Source organism: Cetorhinus maximus, chromosome 2 (genome assembly GCF_964194155.1).
Source record: "Cetorhinus maximus chromosome 2, sCetMax3.hap1.1, whole genome shotgun sequence".
Lineage (NCBI taxonomy): Eukaryota > Metazoa > Chordata > Chondrichthyes > Lamniformes > Cetorhinidae > Cetorhinus > Cetorhinus maximus.
The window spans coordinates 175575721-175593914 of record NC_135880.1 but is presented as its reverse complement, the minus strand read 5'-3'; the positions used below and the strand labels follow the sequence as shown (position 1 = coordinate 175593914).

Below are 18194 nucleotides of genomic sequence, written 5' to 3'. Positions count from 1 at the left end.
TGGGGGTCACTGGATTGTCAGTTTGCAACAGTAACTTTGTTGATGTTGAATCTGTGCTGCCATAGAATACGTGCACAGAGTTGATAATTAAGCACAACTGTCCCCAATTGGGGAAGGATTAGGGAATCATTGCAGGAGTATATAAACCAGTTCACTCTGGGTGTCTAGCAGGAACTGGGAGACCATGTGACGTTACTTTGCTGTATTGGAAATAAACCTGCTTTAAGGCACAGGCTCGTTTCAGTCTCATTCTTCCTCAACATATAATTATTAGAATTAAGAACTTTGGGCATTTTTTCCCCTCCTTCACCCTTGGACTCTGCAGGCACCTTATGAGTTCAGCCTTGCAGAATCATCTCACGTCAGCCTGGATGTTGAAAAGACAGTAGTTGATTTCCTTAAATAGCCATGATATGGGTTGATACTCTTTCGAGTTATCAACAGTCACAGATTGCAACTCTTTCGAGTACAATCACAGTTCTTGGTTTCCGGGAGTGGGACATGAACCCACAACCCTCTGATTCAAAGGCGAGGGTGCTATGAACTGAGCCACAGCTGACACCTCAATGATATGGGTTGATATGGTTGATCAAGGGACTGGTTGACAACTGACCATGAAACAAATTGAGCCAAGCATTGGAATCAATGGTTGGGCCACATGTAACAGTTCTGATTTCCAATGTTTTTTTTTTAAAAACGGATATTGAGGGGCTGGAGAGAATGTAAGAAGAAGCTCTACAAAGAGATGATACCAGAACTGAGAGGTTAGAACCACGAGGAAAGACTGCACAGGCTAAGGCTCTTTTCTCTAGAAAAGAGAAAGCTGAGGGCTTGACGGGGATAGCTCGAGGGACAATAACGTAGTGATATTGTTACTGGATTAGTAATCTCAGGGCCTAAATTAATGTCTCAAGATGTGAGTTAAAATCCCACCATGGCAGCTGTGCGGATTGAAATTCAGTTAACTAATAAAATCTGGTATTAAATGTTAGTCTACTTAATAATAGTCATGAACCTACTGGATTGTAGTAAAAGCTCGTCTGATTCACTAATGTCCTTCAGGGGAGGAAATCTGCTGTCATTACCCGGTCTGGCCTACCTGTGACTCCTGACCAAGCGCAATGTGGTTGACTCTAAACGGCCCTCTGAATTGTCAGCCACTCAGTTGTATCAAAAATGCTATAGAAAAGTCCAACCGCACGATGTGTGTGCTGACACCACATGGATTGCAGTGGCCCAAGAAGGTGGCTCACCACCACCTTCTCGAGGGCAATTAGGGATGGGCAATAAATACTGGCCCAGCCTACACTAATTTTTTTTTTAAATACCAGGAGAATGCAGTTGTCTGTCTGGTTTATGTATAAACATTTTACAAGCGTGTGTCACACACCAGATGTCAGAATTTGCACAAAATATTACAGATCACCACCCAACCATCTTTGGGGCGAAAATGTATATGTAAAGAGAAAGAAAACTAGATATTTTTTGTTTTCATGACCTTGGATCAACCTGGGGTGTTTTCTGCAATAATAAAGAAAACAACCAAACAAGTGCCAGTCTAGAAAAGTATCGATTACTGAATCCTCTGAGAAGCATTAAATCTACTTTTGCACAGAGCTACAAAAGAAAGGCTTGCATTTACATAGTGCTTTTCACATCTCCAGGCATCCCAAAGTACTTTACAGCTACTCAAGTACTTTTTGAAGGGTAGCCTGTGCTGTAACATAGGGGAATGCGCCATACAATATGCACACAGCTAGATCCCACACAGGCAGCGTCATGATTATGGCCAGATAACTTATCTTTTAGTAATAGCTTGAGGGGTAAATATTGCGGAGAGCTTTACTGCTCCCTTCCTATGAGGACCACCCCGCGGCAGAGACGGCAAGAGGACAGACGAGGTCAGGTTAGCAGCTAAACATCGCAACTGTGCTCCTCCTGATCCCTGGTTTACATTTGAGTAAAGTCATGAGGGATCAGCTCGGACTGCGGTAAAGATTATGGGAGACCTGCGATCAGTTCCCAGAACCCTGCAATCAAATGGTCTCCTGGTTGGTTGTCACTCATTCTTTTCTGGACACCCAGTAAATTCCTGGGACCATGCTCCTGTCACACCACTGATACCTGTGGCAATCTTGCTCTGCAATCGAAAGCAACAAAATTAACCTGTTAAGCTTTCTTTTATTATTATATGTTGACTCTTTTTATATCTAACTTTCAGCAATTCATACAGCTGCAATGGACATGCTCGGAGGATCAGATGTGAGCAGTCAGTGCAGGAAACCTGATATAATGGCTGATGCTGCCTACGCTATTTTCTCCAAGCCAAAGTCATTTACTGGCAACTTTGTCATCGATGAAGAATTCCTTAAAGAGCAGGGAATCAGAGACTTTGATCTTTATGCAGTTGATCCAGGTATGCACAAGGTTCTTGCAGTTTTTAACATATTCCAGGGGCAGGTTCAGTCGAGGGATTCAAAAGGGAATTGGATTATTATCTGAAAACAAGCATGTGCAGGGCTATGGGGAGAAGGCAGGGGATGGCAAATTGCTCCTACGGAGAGCTGGCACAGACACAATGGGTCGAATGGCCCTCTATGCTGTAACAATTCTGTGAACTTGGCTCCCAATTTATTCTTTGATGGGATGTGGGTATCTGGCAAGGTCAGTATTTGTTGCCCATCCCTTAACTGCCTTTGAACCGAGTGGCTTGCTAGACCATTTCAGAGGGCAGTTAAGAGTCAACCACGTTGTTGTGGATCTGGAGTCATTTGTAGATCAGACCAAGTAAGAACAGCAGATTTCCTCCCCTAAGGAACATTAATGAGCCAGGTGAATTTCAATGTCAGCACAAGTGGAGAGACAGTCGGGAGATTGAAAACAGTGCGAGTACATAAACATAAATTTCTAAACAAGCACAGGGAAAGTAAGAATTCATAGGCACAGGAGAGGGAGCTGATTTGCGAGTAAGGGCAAAGAATTTCTACTTTCTACTAATCTCCAGTTTACAGTTAATAGTACAAGGTAAAGGTAACTAAAGTTTAAGTTAAAAAAGTGATTTAAAAGTTTAAGATTAAGGCATGGCAGGACAGCACAGCCAAGCAGAATTCCCGTCCTGTGGTATGTGGGGAGTCGAGGACACCTTCTTGTGACCCAGACCTGCTCATGTGTAGGAAGTGTCACCGGCTGCACAAGCTTGAGCTCTGCGTTTCAGAGCTTGAGCAGCGGCTGGAGTCACTGAGGCACATCCGTAAGGCAGAGAACTATGTGGATAGCATGTTCAGAGCGGTAGTCGCAGTGCAAGTTAGGGACAAGCAGGCAGATAGGGAATAGGTGACCGTCAGGCAGTCCAAGAGAAACAGGCAGGTAGTGCAGGAGTCCCCAGAGGTCCTGCTCACTAACCAGTTTTCCATTCTGGATATCGGTGAGAGCAATGGATCTTTGGGGGAGTGCAGCAAGAGCAAACCCTTTGGCACCACAGGTGGCCCAGCTGTACAGGAGGGGAGGAAGAAGAGCGGAAGGGCAGTACTGATAGGGGATTCTTTAGTTAGGGGAGCAGACGGCGTTTCTGTGGCCATCAGTGTAACTCCAGGGTGGTTTATTGCCTCCCTGGTGCTAGGGTCAAGGATGTCACAGAATGGCTGCAGGGCATTCTTGAGGGAGAGGGCGAACTGCCAGAGGGCGTGGTCCACATTGGTACTAACGACATAGGTAGGAAGGGGGGATGTGGTCCTGCAATCGGAATTTAGGGAGCTAGGTAGAAAAATGAGAAAACAGGAGCTCTAAAGTAGTAATCTCCGGATTACTCCCAGTGTTACATGTGAGTGAGTGCAGAAACAGTAAGATAAGACAGATGAATGCGTGGCTGGAAAGATGGTGTAGGAGAGAGGGCTTTAGATTCCTGGGATACTGGGACTGACTCTGGGGAAGATGGCACCTGTACAAGCCAGATGGGTTGCATCTGAACAGAGCGGGGACTCTGGTGCTGTTGGAGAGGGTTTAAACTAACTCAGCAGGGGTGTGGGAACCAGGAGCGAATATTGGAAAGTAATACCAGGGTACACAGAATGCTGGGAGAGGCAGACAGCACTAAAATAGAGAATAGCAAGTTAATAGACAGAGTCGGAGTAAGGGAACAAGTAATGAAGTCTAAATCAGGGTTACACTGCATGTATGTGAATGCATGGAGTACAGTTAATAAAATTGGGGAGTTGGAGGCACAGATTGCCTTGTGGGATTATGATGTTGTGGCAATAAGGGAGACCTGGCTTAAGGGAGGGCAGACCTGGGTGTTAAATATTCCTGGTTACAAGGTGTTCAGAAAAGATAGGAAAGGGTTAAAAGGAGGAGGGGGTGGCGTTTTTGGTTACTGGAGAAAGAGGGTGTGTCAGAGGATTCAAGGACAAAATCAATTTGATTAGAGCTAATGAATAAGAAGGGTGCAATTACATTGCTCGGTGTAATATATAGACCACCAGCTAGTGGGAAGGATATAGAGGGGGTGGGGGTTCGATAGGAGGCAGTGATTTGTCTCCTTGTTGGAAAATTCATGACGTGGAGTCATCAATTGAAATTGTCACTGAGAAGGAAGTTGCTTGAATTTTTTTGTTCAAAAACGATTGTTGTAGTGTGGATTGCTTTGCCTTGAGATCAATCCAATTAAAATTTGGGTCAATATTTAAAGGGAATGAGGGTTTTATGTGGAGCGCACAAGGTAAACAGATCAGTTCCAGATTGCTGTTGCTAACACGCAACCCATGCACATTGAGCTGAATGGCCTCTCCCTGTGGATTTAAAGGAAAAGTGAAAGGTTTAGGGCAGGAATCCAGAGCTTGGGACCTAGGCAGTTGGGGGCAATTGAAGGCATGACCACCAATAATGGAGTGATTAAAATTGAGGGATGCGTAAGAGGCAAGAATTGGACGAGCCCTGATCTTGGAGGGTTGTTGGGCTAAAGGAGGTTACAGAGGTGGAGAGAGGCGAGGGAACTGAAAACAATAATGTAAACTTTAAAATTGAGGCGTTGCTGAATAGAGGGCCAATGTAGGTCAGTGAGCACAGGGTGAGGGGATGAAAAGCATTTGGTGCAAGTTAGAACACAGGCAGTAGAGTTTTGGGTGCGTTCAAGTTTACAGGGGAAGTGGGCATAAAGATAATATAAAGAACACCCCCATTCACTCTTACAGTAGTGTCAGCCGTGGCTCAGTTGGTAGTACTTGCGCCTCTGAATCACTAAGTACCGTGTTCACGTCCCACTTCTTGACTTGAGTACAAAAATCGAGACTGACGTTCCAGTGCAGTACTGCAGGAATGCTGCACAGTCAGAGGTGCCGTCTTTCAGATAATACTTTAAACCAAGGCCCCATCTGCCTGTTCGGGTGCATGTAGAAGATCCAATGACACTGTTTTGAAGAGGAACAGAGGAGTTATCACTGGTGTCCAAGCCAGCAGTTATCCCTCAATCAACATGATTAAAACAGATTATCTGGCCATTATTGCATTGCTGTTTGTGGGATCTTGCTGTGTGCAAATTGGTTGCCACATTTACTACATTACAAAAGTGATTACACTTCTAAAAGTAGTTCATTCGCTATGGCCCTGAAAAGCGCAATATAAATGTAAGTCTTTTTTAGTCAATAGTGAGTAATTAATGCAGGCACCTGGTTTCTAAACTCTTTTCCAGTACTCTTAATTGTTTTGTGGATACTCCACTCCCTGCACTTCCAGCTGTGCAAATGGCTGTGGAGCATGGCAGAAACAAAGGGAAGTGCTTCAAATTTCCAGTAGGTTATTTCATTAAATCTTAAATCCTAAAATGAAAGCAAAATACCGCAGATGCTGCGAATCTGAAATGAAAACATAAAATGCTGGAAATACTCAGCAGGTCAGGCGGAGAGATGAAGCAGAGTTAGCGTTTCAGGTCAATGACCTTGCATCAGAACTGAGACGTTAATTCTATTTCTCTCTCCACAGGTCCTGCCTGCCCTGCTGAAAATGACCAGCATTGTATGTCTTTATTTCATAAACCCTCCGTACGGAGAATTTATTAACCTAGCTTAATCCTGCAGTCGTGCATATGAGTAACCCACGCTGTTTGGTTACAGGACACCCTCTACTTCCAGATTTCTTTTTAGACGAGGAACCAGAGGCACTTGCAAAGAAAATGCAGGATTATGGTAAGTGTCCTCCAAATTTCAACACACAGCTTCAACTGAGGTGGGGATTGGATGAACTAATATCCAGCCGAGTTGAATTGCATTGTTGCTGTTTGTTCTCATACACAGGATTCGCGTGATTCGAGTAGGAGTCAACAATTCTAACTTTGAAAACTCGGCTGTAAATCAGGAGTTGGAACACTGGGCCTTTATTCCCTGTAGTTTCGCAGAATGAGAGGTGATTTCATTGAAGCATACAAAATTTTTTACAGGGCTCGACAGGGTAGATGCAGGAAGGATGTTTCCCCTGGCTGGGGCCGGTGGGGGGGGGTCTTGAACAATGGGGGACAGCCTCAGAATATGAGGTAGGCCATTTAGGACTGAGATGAGGAGGAATTTCTTCACTCAGAGGGTGGTGAATCTTTGGAATTCTCTATCCCGTGGGGCTGTGTGCTCTCAATCATTTGAGTATGTTCAAGACAGAGATTGAGAAATTTCTAGTTATTAAAGATGTCAAAGGATATGGTTTCCCCATGTGGGAAAATGACGTTGAGGTAGATGATCATGACCTTATTGAATGACAGAGCAAGCTCGAGGGGCCAAGTGGCCTACTCCTGCTCCTACTTCTTATGTTCCTATAAATTCTTGATCTTATGTATGAAGATGTTTGCAGTTTAAGTTCATGCATTGAGCTTTGTGTATATTTAACATTCCCAATGACCTGCACTGTGAATCAGAATGGACCAAATTCACTAGAATGGGGCATCTTGGAGCGTGAGGCATTCATTGGACCCTCTGCTGCACCCTTCAATTCAAAGCCTTTAAGCCAGAATTTTTTTGAAAGTGTGAGTTGATGAGTGCAAGGACAATGGGTCGTCCAGCACCTTAATGAAGATGGGAGGACCAATCTTTCTCCTTAACTGATGAGATTGAAAGATTGAGGAAAAAATAGAGGAATGCCAGAGAAGGAAATCGGCAGAATGAGAGTCAAAGCAGGTACCGAAAGAGAAATAAAGAGAGTGAAAGAAAGGTTTGAAAAAGAAAGAGGGGAAAAAAGAAAAAGGAGAAGTAAGAGAAAAATTGAAAAGTTTTCATCAATTTACTACATGCAGGAATGAGATTGAACTACATAAGTTGTTCCATGTTTTCCAGAGAGAACCATTGGTATTACAGGAACAATTATCATGTCATTTAACTTTCTGCGGTGAGCTTAAAGGGGAAATTATTGTGCAAATACACAAAGCTCTTAAAAATAACTGGGAGGATGAGAACGAAATACTGTTGGTGTGAATCAATTGGCAGAGCAGCATAAATTGACCAGAAATTTCTAAGAGATTCACAACTCATGGTGTAGCTCTTAATTCCTGAACTTGCTGGCCAACTTGTGCAATGATAATAGCAGGAGTCATTGCCTTGACCTTACTTTTCTTATAAGATTTGGCCTGATGTTTCTGATGGTTATTTTATTGCCGTCACATTGGTTTTTCTTGTTTCTTTTTGAACCTTATTATTATTACCTAGAACAGTAGTCCAGCCTCAGGATTTGGTTAAATAATTGCAGGGCATTGCAACTGTCAGCCCTAAAGGCTAAGTGTTCCTTTATACCTGCTATTATTGCTCTGTATGGATTGATGGGCAATCGTCAGGGTAATTCATGTTCTTCTGACGATGGAGTGGTTCACTCCAATGGGCCCAGTCCTGTGAGTAGAGTTAATATGTTCAGAGGAGCTAACTTGATGGTGAAAGCTGGGTTTGAGCCTGGAGCCTAATAGAGGAGCTCACCGCATTTCTCTCAGAGCCACTGGACCTTCTTACCTCCTCCCGATGTCAGTGAGCTCTGTCAAGCTGCTGCTTGTTGGAGTTAAATACCATATATGAACAAGAGATTCAAAGTTACTCAACTGAGATCTTGAGACATTCGGACATTAGGTAATATCATTAATCTACCACACGCCTTGAGATGCGTTACTCATTTTACCGATTTGAATGTACTAGTTGCTGGCACTTATCTTATTTTCTTAATAGAGGCTTAATCAATCAATCAATCAATCAGTTAATCAATCGGAGACTGAAACGAACTTCCTGAAAGGTGGAAGCAGGCTCGATCAAGGTATTGAAAAGGGAATTGGATTGCTACCTGAAAAGAGAGAATGTACAGGGATAAGGCAGGGGAGTGGGACTAGGTGAAAGGTTCTTTCAAAGAGCCAGTGCAGACTCGATGGGCCAAATTGCCTCCTTGTGCACTGTAAGGATTCTGTGATTCTATAATAATGGTGCAAACTGTGGAGTGATATCATTGAATCACACAGCAAAAAAGAAGACCATTGGGCCCATCTTGCCTGCATTAGCTCTTTGAAAGAGCTATCTGATTGATTGGTCCAACTCTCCTGCTCTTTCCCCATTGCCCTTCAATTCTCCTTTGAATCTGCTTCCACCATCCTTTCAGGCTGTGCATTCGAGATCATCGTAACATGCTGTGTAAAAAGAAATTCTCACCTCCCTCCTATTTTCGCCAAGGACATTCAAGCTGTGCCTTCTGGTTCCCGAACCTTCTAAAACCAAAAATGTTTTTTTCCTTATTTGCTTTTTGAAAACGCTTGATAACTTTGAACAGCGCTATTAAATCTCTCCTTAACCTTCTCTGCTCCAAGAAGTGGAGTTCTCTAGTATCTCTACATAACTGCAATCCCTCATCGCTGGTAAATCCCCATGGCACTCGCCAAGGCCTTGCTATGTTTCTTAAAGTGTGGGGCCCAGAATTGGACACAATATTCCAGTTGGGACCCAACAAGTGTTTTATAAAGGTTTGGCGTAGCTTTTATACCTTATGCCTCTATTAAAAGAGCCAAGGGCCCCGCATGCCCATTTTCTCCCCTACAGCTTTATCAACTAGTCCAGCCACCTTCAAAGATTTGTGAATGTGAATATATCAATGGTGCGGCTCCATTGACTTGAGTTAACAGAGCAGAATTCCAAAAATTAACTTCTTAATTTTTCCTTTTAGGTGCGACTCCTAAGTTTCAAGCAGGAAAGGACCAGGCTTCAGCACCAACTGAGGGACCGGTTGCTGAGACGTTCAAGGCTATTGAGGGAGCGCTCAATGCTGACGTGGTGAAATCTATGGGAGGCATCTATCAGTTTGAATTGTCTGGTAAAGTCACTTCTGTAAGATTAATGGGCCGTAGCTTCCTTGGAGTGACAATCAACGTCAGATTGCCCCTCCGTGCCTACTTACCTACGCCAATTTTAGTTTAAGTTTAAAGGTCCCATTGAAATTGACAGGCCAGGGAGAAAGTGGGTGCCTAATATAAGTGAAAAGGACTCGGGGGTTGGGGGGGGGCAGTTGGAGTGTTCGGAGGTCAGATGGGGATGGGGGAGGGAGTCGGACATCGGGGGTGGTGTGGGGGGAGTCGGATGTCTAGAGGAGGTGCAGCGGGCTGGACATTCAGGAGGGGTGGGGTTGGGGGGCCGGGTATTCGAAGACAGGGTTGGGGGGGGATGGGGTCGGACAACCAGGGAGTGGAGGGGGGGGTGGTGGTTGGGGCGGGGGGTGGAGAATCAGGGAGGGGGTGGGTGGGTGGGTCGGACAATCGGGGAGGGGAGTGGAGAGGGGGGTTGGACAATCGGGGAGGGGGGTGGAGGGGGGGGGGGGTGGAGGGGGGGGTCGGACAATCGGGGAGGGGGGTGGAGGAGGGGGTCGGACAATCGGGGAGGGGGTGGAGGGGGGGTCGGACAATCGGGGGTGGGGGCGGGATGGTTGGGGCAGGGGTCGGAGAATCAGGGAGGGGGTGGGTGGGGGGTCGGACAATCGGGGAGGGGAGTGGAGTGGGGGGTCGGACAATCGGGGAGGGGCGTGGAGTGGGGGGATCGGACAATCGGGGAGGGGGGTGGGGGGGGCGGTCGGACAATCGGGGAGGGGGGTGGAGGGGGGGGTCGTCGGACAATCGGGGAGAGGGGTGGAGGGGGTCGGACAATTGGGGAGGGGGTGGAGTTGGGGGTCGGACAATTGGGGAGGGGGCTGTGGGGGGGTCGGATATCGGGGTGGGGAGTAGGGTGGTCGGATATCAGGGTGGGGGCTGTTGGATATCGGGGAGGGTGTTGGGGGGTCGGATATCGGGTGGAGCGGGTGAGGGGATCGGACATTTGGGAGGGTGGGGGACTGCAGGGAGGTCGGACATTCAGGGGCGGGGAGTATGGAATTTCGGGGGGGGTGTGAGTCAGACATGTGGGATGCCGGGGGTCAGGGAGGTAAGAGTCAGGTCCATGGGGTGGGAGATATCTTGTTGGGGTGAGGAGTCCGGTGTGGGGGGATTCCCATGGGGGGTTGGCGGGTGGGGAATTTCGGTGGGGGGTGGTTAGCCTGGGCCTTTACAGTAGTTACCCAGAAGTTAGAAGAGGTTTAATTCTTCTAACTCCTTCTGGATAACTATTGGTATAACCCTGGCGGAACCATCTGCAGCTTGCGATTTAAATTGCATTTTCAGATGGTTCCCAGTGCAGTGCAATTGTTCAGAGGAAGTGTGCACTTCTGGGCAATTGCCGTGCAAACCCCGACCTGGGAACCTTCCCCCAAATCCGACGCTGGGGAGCTCTGAGATTACGGCCCAATATTTACACTGACTGTTGGAAGTAAATTTAGTTCTCGGTCCCAATTACTTTTCGGCTCCAAAAATCATACAGAATGTTCTTAACCCACTCGTGCTTTGACATCAGGCTCATCTTCTCTAAACGCCATTCTAATTTTCACCTGAATCAATCCTGCTTAGTTTTTATTCTTTTGTGGGACGTGGGTGTCGCTGGCTGGGCCAGCATTTATTGCCCATCCCTAATTTCCCTGGAGAAGGTGATTGAATGAGCTGCCTTCTTGACCCGCTGCAGTCCATGTGGTGTAGGTACACCCACTGCTGTTAGGGAGGGAGTTCCTGGATTTTGACCCAGCGACAGTGAAGAACGGCCGATATATTTCCAAGTCAGGATGGTGTGTGGCTTGGAGAGGAACTTGCAGGTCGTGATGTTCCCATATCTCTGCTGCCCTTGTCCTTCTAGAGGGTAGTGGTCATGGGTTTGGAAGGCGCTGTTGAAGTTGGCAAGTTGCTAAAGTGCTAGGTCTAGAATGTACTGCCTGAGAGTGTGGTGGAGACTGGTTCAGTCGAGGAATTCAAAAGGGAGTTGGATTGCTATCTAAAAAGGAAGAATGTGCAGAGTTACGGGGAGAAAGCGGGGGAATGTTACGAGGTGAACTTCTCATCCAGAGAGCTGGTGCAGACACGATGGGCCGAATGACCACCTCCTGTGCTGTAACAATTCTGTGATTTTATGATTGATGTGCCTCTTCTATATAGTACACACTACTGCCGGTGTACATTGGTGGTCGAGTGAGTGAATGTTGAAGGTGGTGGATGGGGTGCCAATCAAACGGGCTGCTTTGTCCTGGATGGTGTCGAGCTTCTTGAGTGTTGTAGGAGCTGCATTCATCCAGGCACATGGAGAGTATTCCACCACACTGTTTGTGTATGTTGGAGCCTGCAGTTAGTCCCAATCACCTCTCATCTTTCTCCCAAGGCCCAGCAATTTTTTTCCCCCCTATCAGTTATTTATCCAATTCCTTTTTTGAAAGTTATCATTGAATCTGCTTCCACACCACCCTTTGAGGCAGCGCATTCCAGATCCATCATAACTCGCTGCGTTAAGAAAATAATTCTGCCTTGATTTTCTTGGCAATCACCTTGAACCTGGGAATATCTGGGGAGTTTTGTGGAATTGAATGCTAATGTGTAGAATGGTGATAAATGGTGGCTTCATTTCAAACCCTCCCCATAAGGTTTCTTGTTCCTTTTGTGAGTGAGGTTTTGTTAATGCACTGGTGTCCCACTGTGACATGGTGCCGCCGCGCCCCCCCCCCCCACCCCAAAAAAACAATGAACACAGCCATCCACTTTCAAAAAGAATAATTAAAAGTAGCCATTGAATTATTTTGGCTGATTTTAGTACCTGCTTTATTCATTCATTTATGGGGTACGAAGACTGGAAGCTGTCGGGATGTGCACACCATATTGGGCCAGGCACTGCCGGGATCAAGCCTAGCTGCTGAGCACCAGCTATAAAATAACACAGTCTCAAGATACAGACCCCATGGACTGCGTTAGAGCGGAGTCCCAGTGTTCTATCCAAGGAGCAGTCTAATATGGACAGGAGATGGCTTTCATCTTAAAACCACAACTCATTATTTGACCCACAATAATGTGACACCACTGGTACGCTCCTGGCATAACTGAATCATTTTTCTTTTGCTTTACCTTGCATGACTCTGTGTGTTTCATGTCAAAATGCTCTCACTTGCCCTTTGAAGTTCTTCTTTTATGATTTGCCTAAGCAGGTGATCACCCAGGAACCTGGTACATTGACCTAAAGAATGAAAGTGGCAGCATTGGGTATGGAAGTTTCCCGGGGAAGGCAGATGTGCTGATGAGCATGAGTAGTGAGGACTGTGTGAAAATGTTTGCAGGTGAGTCTTTGCGGGAAATGGGGTAGGCCATTCAGCCCCTCAAGCCTGTTCTGCCACTCAGATCATGGCCGATCTTTATTACAACTCCCATCTTAAATTGCCTGGGATACCTTTGATGACAGCAACTTCCATTTATGTGGCATTTTTTACATTGGGGCACTTCACAGGTATGATGCTGAACAAAATTTGGCACCGAACCACATAAGGAGATATTAGGGCAGTGATGCCTTGATACACCTTGGCAAGGTGTAACTCTTTCGAGTTATCAACAGATCGCATGTAACTCTTTCGAGTACATTCACAGTTCTTGGTTTTCCGGGAGTGGGACATGAACCCACAACCTTCTGACTCAAAGGTGAGGGTGCTATGAACTGAGCCACAGCTGACACGTATGGGCGTCTTTGTTAAAAATTAAGTAAGTGAATAATTGAATGAGGTCAGCCTTTATCATTGTATCTCTGCAATTATTGGTAATCATAGAATGATACAACACAGGAGGAGGCCATTCAATCCACCACACCTGTGTCAGCACTCTGTGGAGTTATCCAATGAAACCCCCTTGGTTGCTCGTTTCCAATAGCTGTGTCAATGTTTTCCCTTCAAGTATTTATCCAATTCCTTTTGAATTATTAATAGTAAATCTGCTTCCACCACCCTTTCAGACAATGCAACTCACTGGATTTAAAAAAAAGTTTCCTGATGTCACCTGTGATTTCTTGCCAATCAATCGAGACATTGTTAATAGAATCCAAGCCAGTTGGTGAAGCTGAAGCCAAGGCACATCTTTTCTTTGTTGAGTTTATCGACTTGTTTAGTCTCATAGCTCTCCTCCCACTCAACCCAGTGTCCCAGCTGTCCCTTATTTATATGTGCTCAAAGACAATTAATACTCAGCACCGGTTTCTCTTAACCTTAACAATGTAATTGACAAACCTTAACAATGTAATTTGACAAGACTTTAACATACGTCTTTAAAGAGAATAGACTGAGCTTTTTAAAAGAGACTAAGATAATTTAAGATGGGAATCATTCATGTGGGCCGCCTCTGAATATTTTCCAAAGCCTCTTTCACCACCCAGCTCATGAGGGGACTAAAGCTGGACACAGTATTCTAAACATGGTCTAGATAAGGGCTGGTGCAAGGGCATGCGTGGACTAGTTTGGCTGAATGGCCTGTTTCTGTACTGTATATTTTATGTAAAATGTGTTTTCTTTTGTACTGAATGACCCTGTTAATATAGCCTAATGTCTCACTTGTAGCTTTGGCTTCTCCGTTGGTCTGAACCTTTCAGGAATTCTGAATTAATAACACCGAGATCCTCTTTCTCTCAACCAATTTCAGTGCCAGCTCTATTTAGCCTTATTTCTGGAGTTTTCATCATGTGACTTGCTGGTTCCAATTGCCCCACCTTGTCAAACAGTCTTGTGTCCTATCTCCAATGTGTTTAGAACTAATCAAAGAGAAGGTTCAATTAAAATAGATATACTTCTCGTTTCATGCACCTAAGGGTTTTTTCTCTCTTTCCCTGGACTGCTTGGGGATTAATCTTTAGTTCCTGGAAACTCCAGGGCAACCCTGGAGGGTTGGCAATCCCAGTTCTGGTCCATGTAAATCACTGAAGTTCAGTCATGTCTCTGTTGGGGTAGATGTGAATGAAGGTCTACCTGTACTGATAGTCCCAAAAGTGGGAAAATTAGTGGAGTGCTTGTGGTTGAGGGAGAGTCATCTTAAAGGTGCTTTTGCCAATCTCTTGTGACCTGGGCTCTGTCAAGCCTGCGAGCTAATGTTGTTGTTGAAACATGCTCTAGTCTGGGAAAAGTGAAAGAATGGTGGGGCTGATGGTGGGGTGGGTGGTGGTGGTGCGTAGGGGAGGTGAGCTTTACATCCCCCTTCCTCTGTAAAATCCAGCCTGATGTTTCTATTTGAGATGGACTCAGACTCAAGACCTTTAGTATAAGTTAGCCATAATAAAATTCCAATAGGAAATTTAGGAGAAACCTCCTCACTCAGAAAGTGGTTAGAATGCAGAACTCACCACCACATCAATTAGTTGAGGCAAATAGCGCTGATACATTAAAGGGAAAGCTAAATGATCACTCGTGCTGCATAAACACTGGTATAAGCCAGTTGGACCTGTTTATGTGTTAGGATAATTTGACTTAATCTTTGTTCATATGTAAGAGTATGATCTCTCGCTCTGTTCTAGGTAAGATTAAACCAACCATGGCGTTCATGTCTGGCAAACTGAAGATAAAAGGAGACATGTCACTCGCCATCAAACTAGAGAAGCTGATGACCCAACTCAAGGCCAAACTTTAACCTTTGACCCACATGGCAATCAATTTCTTGCATTTTCAATGCAGAACATAACCTTTCAAATACTGATTGATTTTATATCTTCCTGCATGAACGTCACAATTTACCATTTGATTCCTGCCCATTTAATTTATTTTTCCAAACTAAGAATTCCGCCTGAAGAATGTAACTTTACAGTAAGGTGGGTAAAGTTGGAATTTCGAAATGAGTTTTATTGTTAATTAAAGAGAGAATCCTGATTGAGAAGTCTCATTAACTGTGTGTCATTCACTGTCATATCTGATTCTCACACAGGATGGTGAAGGACTTTTTGGAGGTTAGATTAAGTGATTAAGGTTGTTTATGGTGGGGGCCTATCTTTGTTAAGATTGCCTTTGTTAAGTCAGTCAGTCCGAGTTCATTGCTGTTTCAAATTTAAGAGGTTTACAATGTAACTGTTTTTTAACAAACACACATTTCCCCTTTTATTTTATGAATTGTCATACATTGTAGTCATGAAGTCAACATGAACATTGATAAAACATTAAATTTAATTAACCTTACAAGAATAATTGGTATTTATTTTGGGTTGCCGGTGTACTTTGAGCCATTTTTAAGCACTGTCTCCTTCTTCGTCACTCCACGAGGTTCCAGCTCTTGTTCTTCACTCTGACTGGATCATATTTTGTTGTGTTAATAAGAACATAAGAAGTAGGAGCGGGAGTAGGCCATGCGGCCCACTAAGCCTGCTCCACCAACAATGATTATGAAATGCAGGATCTTGGGTCTACCATTTTGTTTTTTTATTAAAGAGCATGATATTGTCTTGCTGAACTTTCATCCCCATTGACAGTGAGTGGCTAACATCACTTGCAATCCCTGATACTGTTACCACTGTTCTCTAAGTCTCCGCTCTTTCCCTGAAGGACATTATCAATGCGAGCAGTGTAAGTGACGAGTTGGTAGAAGAATGCACCAAGTATTTCCTGCGGCTTCTCTTCCACTTTTCATCTGAAACCATTAAAGTGCTTGCTACAACACAATTCCATGGGCCTGTTGTCATTGCCCAAGTGACTAGAATCATAGATGTATACAGTGCAGAAGGAGGCCATTTGGCCCATCGCGTCAGTGCCAGCTCTTTGGAAGAGCTATCCAATTAGTCCCACTGGCCTGCACCTTTCCCGTAGCCCTGCAAATTTTTCCTTACCAAATATTCATCTACTTCCCTTTTGAAAGTTACGACTGAATCTTGTTTTCAACAGCCCTTCAGGCTGTGCGTTTCAGGACATCAATAAATAAATACATTTTTCCTTGTGTTGTCTCCCATTCTTTTTCCAATTATCATAAATCTGTGTCCTCTGGTTACTGTTGGTGCTTATTTATTCTTCTTGAAACATTTCATAATTTTGAACACTTATGTTAAATCTCCCCTTAGTCCTTAGTTAGAGAACAATCCCAGCTTCTCCAGTCTCTCCACATAAGTGAAGCCCCTCATCCCCGGTACCATTCTAGTAAAACTCTTGAGGGCTTTGACGTGAATTGTCCAGAACGGCTTTGCTTCAAATCTTGGCTTAAACAATGGGTGTTGGGCAGGCAGGTGATTGAGGGATGAGAAACGTGATCCATATCTCGCCAAAGATTCACACCTCTGCTCCCATATAGAAACTTCCAACAGGGATCACTGGACCCTGATCAAGATCCTAGGGTTATTGCCGGCAGTCACACTGCTGCTACCATCAGTCCATCTTGTATCAACTAAATTCAAGGTGACCAGGGATAGAGTGTGGGATTTTCCCAGTCCACCGATCAGCTGCTTAGCAGAAAAACCTGTTGGACCTTCTGGGAGTTTAATTTCTCCTTTTATTGAGCGACTGCATTTCTTTTAAAAAGCTTGAGGGCTGACTTTGTGAAACCTACCACTGTGCACACTTTGGGCTTGAGATACATCTTGGGCACTGGCTGGCATGTAACCAGTGTTATCACTTTGCCTGTTAGATGCCCTGTTTGACAATTAGCTATATTTCTGTAATCGTACAGTGCAAGAGGTGGTCATTGGCCCATCGTGCCCATGAAAGCCCTCTGAAAAGAGTTACTAATGAGTTCCGCTCCAGAGCTCTTCCCCACACCCCCAACCCCATCCCCCAGCCCCTTTTTTGAAATCCACTGTTGATTTTCTTCAGGTCAATGAAAGTGATTATTGGGTGGGAGGTGTCCTGGGTAGCGGATTCGTTACCAGCCGCTTTGTGCTACACCAGAGATGAAGTTCTACCTGCAGTTTGACTAATCTTATGTTAAAATTAGTATCTGGCTCTTGTATCTGTTTTTTGCCGGTGAAGTACATTGTTATATTTCTATACGGTAGCAATCCTGTTAATTGATGAGCATTTCCTCATAGCTTGTACTCTTATATTGATGAGTTGCATCAGCCCCATCATGGCATTATTGTACCAATTTACAAGTGCAAGTGGTTTGAGGAATTCCCCTTCATTATACAACTGGACAGGTAGAACCCATCCCAAGTATATGAAATTGGAAAGGAGTCCAAGTAAATCGCTGCTTCACCTGGAAGGAGTGTCGGGTGCCTTGGATGGTGAGGACAAAGGAGGTAAAAGGGCAGGGCTCCTGTGATTGCATTGGAAGGTGCTGTGAGAAGGGGACATGGTGTTGAGGGTGACTGAGGTGTGAACCAGGGTGTCGTGGAGATATTGGTACCTTTTGGAATGCCAACTGGGGAGGGCAGGGAAAGATGTGTTTGGCGATGACATCATGCTGGAGGTGGTGAAAATGGCGGAAAGTGATCCTTTGAATGTGGAGGCTGTTGGAATGGAAAGTGAGGACAAGGGGAACCCTATCGTGGTCCTGGGAGGGAGGGGAAGGGGTGAGAGCAGAAGTGCAAGAAATGGGTTTGATACGGCTGAGGGTCCTATCACAGTGGAGGGGAATGCTCGGTTGAGGAAAAAGGAAGATGTCAGAAGAGCTGTTGTGGAAGGTTGCATCATCAGAACAGATGAAACGGAGATGGTCAGCCTAAAGGCAGGTCCTCTGCTCATTGCATTCTTGCGCTTTCCTCTTCAGTGGTTCCGAAGAGCCTCCCATTTTCCATTTCAATGAGCAATATGACCATGGAAAAGAATACATGAGGTGGTTTCCTGTTGCCTTCCTCACGTGTGATTAAAGGAAACGCAAGTCCTCTTCCTGAAGGATCCTCTGTCTGTAAACAACCGTTCTCCCTTGAAGT

The 18194-nt window shown here is 45.0% G+C and overlaps 1 protein-coding gene across 1 annotated transcript in view; it reads left to right on the top strand.

The window, feature by feature from the left end:
• The window catches only part of hsdl2 (hydroxysteroid dehydrogenase like 2), a 110603-nt gene extending 95386 nt beyond the window's left edge, over positions 1–15217 (top strand). Inside the window, exons 7-11 of the mRNA XM_078571148.1 lie at positions 2222–2416; positions 6105–6176; positions 9160–9306; positions 12532–12660; positions 14868–15217. Coding sequence (XP_078427274.1) covers positions 2222–2416; positions 6105–6176; positions 9160–9306; positions 12532–12660; positions 14868–14980 — 656 coding nt within the window. The 3' untranslated portion in view covers positions 14981–15217. The remainder of the gene's footprint in view (positions 1–2221; positions 2417–6104; positions 6177–9159; positions 9307–12531; positions 12661–14867) is intronic.
• Positions 15218–18194: the final 2977 nt, after the last annotated feature.